This window comes from Poromitra crassiceps, assembly GCF_964638095.1.
Source record: "Poromitra crassiceps genome assembly, chromosome: 27".
Taxonomy (NCBI): Eukaryota; Metazoa; Chordata; class Actinopteri; order Beryciformes; family Melamphaidae; genus Poromitra; species Poromitra crassiceps.
Genome location: NC_139650.1, coordinates 8,184,283 through 8,190,318, shown reverse-complemented (window position 1 = coordinate 8,190,318; position 6,036 = coordinate 8,184,283). Strand labels below are relative to the sequence as shown.

At 41.9% G+C, this 6,036-nt stretch overlaps 1 protein-coding gene across 2 annotated transcripts in view; it reads right to left on the bottom strand.

Moving 5' to 3' along the window:
• Nucleotides 1–1,036: 1,036 nt before the first annotated feature.
• Nucleotides 1,037–6,036, bottom strand: part of LOC310799447 (CMRF35-like molecule 1) — a 6,823-nt gene continuing 1,823 nt past the window's right edge. For both annotated transcript variants that reach the window (XM_083662030.1, XM_083662031.1), the window contains exons 5-7: nucleotides 4,907–4,972; nucleotides 2,834–2,902; nucleotides 1,037–2,635 (exon numbers count right to left, since the gene is read on the bottom strand). In XM_083662030.1, coding sequence (XP_083518156.1) covers nucleotides 2,585–2,635; nucleotides 2,834–2,902; nucleotides 4,907–4,972 — 186 coding nt within the window. In that variant the 3' untranslated portion in view covers nucleotides 1,037–2,584. The remainder of the gene's footprint in view (nucleotides 2,636–2,833; nucleotides 2,903–4,906; nucleotides 4,973–6,036) is intronic.

The window sequence follows — 6,036 nt, the reverse complement described above, 5'->3', positions numbered from 1 at the left end:
AACAAAGACCTGTAAAACTCCTCATAACACTGAGGGATAACTTCAGCTTTGCAGTCTTTACCAGAGCTCATCTTGACCAGTTCACACTCGCTCATAACATTATAAAATAACATTTTGAGTCGATGGGCTCTATTCTCCCACAGGCCATCGGCGCTATTACGGGCCTTAACCGCAAAAAAACGTGCCTTGCGCCTGTTTCGGCAAGATAGCAATAGGCTTTAGGCTGCCAAATGCGCTTTAGGCCAAATGGGCGTGGCGCAGTCCCAAAGTGGGCGTGTCGGCGCTAAATACCAGCCTAGTGATATCTTGGGACCTGGCCTACATTTAGCGCTTTGCGCTTTTGAAAAGCAGGCCTATTCTCTGCCTTCACTGCTTCTTCTCTGTCACCCTTCTCTCTCTCTCTCTCTGAGTTCCCAGCATGCATTGTGTTTCTTCATTTCGCTACTAAATAGCCACCAAATGAGCCAAAATAGATATAAAAGGTAGTTCTAAATTAATGTGTAATGGTAACACAGCCTGCCATTGTCAACATTTCAATATTGGACCAAATAAAACATCGAAATGAAAACACCACCCTATGTGAAACATATATGTCCTCCTGGGCCTATATATACCCCTTGTCGAGTTAACGTGATTTAGAGAAGTAACAGCGGAACGCGCTTCGGAACGCGCTTCTAATGGTATCTGCTATACTGTGATGTCCCTCCAATAACTTGGCCCTATTTCACATTTAGTTTTACAATAAAAACACATTTATGCAATGACTTGACATAATGTAGGGTATATTTATGTGCATCATCCTTCCTGCAGCAGGCGAGAGAAAATGATATCTTTCTGGACAAACTTTCACCAATCTAATAGGCTATATTTTTCTAGCTGATGCGTTTAGAACATTATTTTCACTTTGATCTTGCTATAGTGTAGCGTATTTACATGCTTGCAGTATTGAAACTGCAGTTAGATTGGTTTGAGAAGCATAATAATATGGAATAATAGCCTATAATGCAGACAGACAGAATGGATGAAGGGAGGGGGGGGGGGGCAGAGCGTTTGGCTTTCGTCTGGTTTTGCGGGATCACTGGAATTGGAGCTAAAAAGGCAAGTGTGCGATTCGTTTATTGCAGTTATCCAATGAGCATGACGGTGCATAATTTTACGCTTAAAAGACGTGGTTGTAATGGTTGAGGCTGCATCTAGCGCCAGAACGACGATATCAAGTGCGCTGGTCCCCGCCCACTGATTTGAGCTGCGCCAGGCGTTCGGCCTAGAAACAGCGCCGATGCAACGATAGAGCCCGATATGCCTAAAGTAATATTTCATGGGAATATTAACATATTTACATTCATCTAATATTGACCTAAACTATTAATTGGGATATGAATAGGATAGGCTACTAAAAATGATGTGATCATGCTGCCAGCATTACATATGTCAGCATGCATGTTGAGTTGCCCTAAGTGCTAACTAACTAGCCTAAGTGCTAACTAACTAGCCACATTGCTTGTTCAGTGTCAAAAGTGCTGTTACACCCTTTTGGCAGCAAACAAACCCTTACTTTTACTGTTACGGCTTTCAGTTTTTGCTGAATTAAAACTTTTGATTCATATGATTTCAGTTGTGTCTTTTTAAATGAAAAGATCTCACTGAGACCTTTTAATTGATATAACTCATATTTGCCCCAAATCTCACTTACTTTGACTCGAATCCCTCGATATATATATATACACTGACGGAGCACTTTAAACACCTGTACAGTACACCTGCTTATTTATGCAATGATCCATTCACCCAATCATGTGGCAGCAGTGCAATGCAGGATCATGCAGATAGAGGTCAGCAGCGTCACATCAAACATCAAAATGTGCACTCAGTGAAGTATTTCTGAAATGGCGGATCTTTTTCACACACTACAGCAGTGATACACAACTTGTGGCCTGGGGGCCAGATGCGGCACGCGATAGGGTGCAGAGTGGCCCCCCAACCATTTTCTAATTCACAATGAAATCTCATGTTCAATAAAGTTTGACTGAGCTCCAGCTAAATTGTCAAATATCACCACCTTCTCGCCGCCCACGCACTTATATGTACTTAACTAACTTAACCTAACTAACTAACTATCCTGTGTGCACAAAATTGTCAGACTAAACTCCAGCTGACACCCCAAAAACCTACAATCAAATACAGAAAAAATATTGATGTTTGTTTATTAACTGGCCCCTGGCCTCCTGTCAAAGCAAGTTGAGTATCCCTGCACTACAGTCTATTCTTCTTCTTCTTCTTCTTCTGTGGTTTTTTATGGCAGTTGGCATCCTTTAAGTTGCATTACCACCTCTCTAGAATTGACACTGGTGTGAAAACCAAAAACAAGTGCCACATCACATCAGTACGACATTATCATTATATGTGTTGTAGCATCAATGTCCTCCAGCCTTTTGGGTTTATTAACACTGGTCATGTTCTAGTGTGGAACCACTGTACCGTAGATCACACTGGTCATGTTCTAGTGTGGAACCACTGTACCGTAGATCACACTGGTCATGTTCTAGTGTGGAACCACTGTACCGTAGATCACACTGGTCATGTTCTAGTGTGGAACCACTGTACCGTAGATCACACTGGCTTCTGCTGCTTCAGTCTAATGGAAAAAAGCAGGCAAACACAAGCAAATGATTACATTAAATGAGAGCACTAGCAGGAAAGAAAAGTAACAACAATAAAAAATACTAACAGCTTTGGAGTAATAGTAGTATTTTGTCATTGCTTTTCTATGATTTGAACAGAAATATTAAATAGTGGTTTGGCCTGTTAATGTGGACACAGCCTTGATGTTTACCTCCTGGACTTTCCTGTCTTTCACAACATTGCTGTGCAGAGCATCAGGATCACTCCCAGTCTGTGGGACCTACAAGGACCAATTTGAAATACAACATTAATCTCATGTCTTCGACTACAGTTACTTGACTTCCATTTTTGTGTGTTCCCCTTTGAATATTATTAGTGCAGTCTAGTAGTTATTTATATAATCACAAGCATGTCTCAAAGGACTTTTACATCGCATACAGTAGCTACATATCATATGAATACTACATGATCGTAAATATTACATACATATCATAGGTGGATTATGACATGACAGGCCCCTGGGCCTGAATACATAAAAGCCATGTGCACACATGTGAACATTTAAGGCCAGAATAATAACTAAAGACTCTGGGCCGGATTATCCATATATTGCATCGGGCGAGTGCCCGGGGGCACCAGTCAATTTGCCTTGTTGGGGGGGCACCACACATTCAAATTCAATTCTTTATAAGCATTGTCATATTTTCTTTATATATTAGGCCTACTCCGCGACCAAAATTAATCTTTAATACTAAAAGAATATACAGTATACAGAATGAGAAAGAATTGTGATTGGTGTGGAGGTGCCGGCCTCCTCCATCACATTAAAATGTGTCCAGTTCAAGCATTTTGTGGAGGTGAGAGAAAAGCTGGTAAGAAAAGATCGGCTGAAAACTACTTCCCCAAGTGTGCTCACAGTCAGGCTTTTCTTCACCCTGCTTGTTAACTGTGAGTGAGAGAGCGTCACAATTTAAAGATCTCTGTCTTTCACCCTGTCAAACTGTAGACTAAGGCTGAGAGATCCACTTCCGCGCAGCAGTGCCTCTTAAAAACATACATTGCGTCGCTTTTATTTTGAATGCTAAACGTCAACATTTTTATATTTTCTAGCATTCAGTACTGGAACTCTTATATTCACCAGTACAGCAACAGAGTGGCACTGCGCGGAGGCGGAAGTCCCGGGCGGAAGATTTGCGCTGTACAGGAAGCCTCAAAAAAAGTCTGGCTGTCCCAGAGTCTATTTAGGTGCCGAAATAGACTCTGGGCTCCCAGATTGAACTGAGAGCAATGCTCTCTTTTTCAGGAGTGCTCTGGCTACTGAGCACCTCCACTGGAGTCATTTGTCATTTGGTCCAAGTCTGAAGCAAGTCTCAAGTCACTTTGTTTTGGACAAGTCAAGTCACAGGTTTTGTCAAGTCGAGTCGAGTCCTTAGTTAAGGAAGGTCAAGTCCCAAGTCAAGTTACTTTCCCCCACCCCAAGATACTGCAGTGTTACCTTCCTTTATAACAAAAAATATGAGGTATTAGTACCTGTCTAATAGTGCTATTGGTCTAACCTGTTCATGACAATGAAATTAATTTCTATTATAATTATTGATGTTCAGTGAAATAAATGTAAACAAAAGACAAAAGTCAGTAAAAAACAATTTCCAGTGAAATACTGGCAAGACTACAATGTAATCAAACAAAAACATAAAACTTACAGTATTTTGCTCTTCTCAATCAAAATACTTCCTCTCAATCACTGTTAAACAGTCAAAACACTGACAGCCAGGCTACAACATCAAACATTGTTAGATTATATTACATTTGTTCATATTTAATATTTAAACTGACAAACACTAACAACCAAGTCATCAACTCTCAAGTCAAGTCAAGTCTCGAGTCTTTAACTTACAAGTCCAAGTAAGTCTCAAGTCATTTATGTTTTTGTCAAGTCGCAAGTCATCAAAACAGGGACTCGAGTCGACTCAAGTCCAAGTCACCAAGTCTCAAGTCCCCATCTCTGGTTATGGGCCCCCTGAGCTCTTGGGGGCCTGGGCCCAGTAGGCCCGTTTGGTAATACATCCCTGATACACATGATGATATAGGTTACATGCATCATAATATACACTACACAAACACACTCATGTCTATGGGCAATTTAGAGTCTTCAATCCACCTGACCTGCATGTCTTTGGACTGTGGGACAAAACCAGAGCACCTGGAAGAAATGCACACAGACACGGGGAGAATAACATGCAAACTGTATCATTATGTGCATGTGGACACATTCATACAGTACCTGGGCTGGAGGTGTCCTAATGTGATGAACATCACTGTAGATCAAATTCTCTTCATTGTCAGCAGCCTGTTGTGAATAAGTAGAAGAAGGAGGAGGAACAAAACGTTCACAAGGAACGATACACAGTGTGTGAATAATAGTGTTTACAGCAGGCATGCAGATTATATTATTAACAACATCCAACAGAGCAGTGACTATATAGAAGTGCTGCTTAGTGTTGGGGTCGAGACCACCTGTCCTAAACCCTGACCTAGTCAAGACCAAGACCAGGGGGTGGGCGGGGGTCAACGAGACCAAGACCAAGACCGAGGGAGGACGAGACTGAGACCATGACCGAGACCAGGTCAATGCAAGACCATTCTCAAGACTCCAGTGATGGCTTAACCTTTATTTACACCATTGCTCTGCTAACAACAGGGTCATTCTTTAGGGATTTTAGTAAAATACAAGTGGCTGTAGTGAGTTAGCCTAGGTAAACCCAGCCCCCACGTGACCTGCTCTCTCAGTTCCCAGTCACTAGTTCCCTAGTGACTGAGAGCAGGTCTGAGAGCAGGTCATGTGGGGGATGGGTTTACCCAGGCTAGTAGTGAGTATACTCAGTGACAGAAGGCATCTGAAACACTGCAATTCCATATCACTGAGGTTCAGAGAGGCTCAACATAGTGGACAGAATGAAGTGTAAAAACACCCTAAATTATGGAACCCCCAAACTGTCAGCCACTGAATGGTAAATTACACTATGTAATAATCCCATGGGGTTTCCTCCATATAACCTCCCACTAAAAACATGCAGAAGATGGTCGTCTGAGCAGCGGCGGTTGGGAGAAGTTGGTCCCCGAGCGCTTCACTGCAGCTGCCCACCGCTCCTGGCCTGAACCATGGAGGACGACGAGCCAGGATGGGTCAAACGTGGAGGACAAATTTCACGGCATTGATGTGTGTCTGTGACTAATAAAGACGGGGTTTGTCCGTCCAATTGTATTGTTTAACCTGTATGATGATCAGTATGATCTGTATGTGGGAGTATCTGTTAATTAACTGAAGCATAATGCTTATATGCATAATGCCATAGACTAATATTAGTCTATAATGGTTATGTTAAAATAAACATTTATTTTAAATGTAATCCG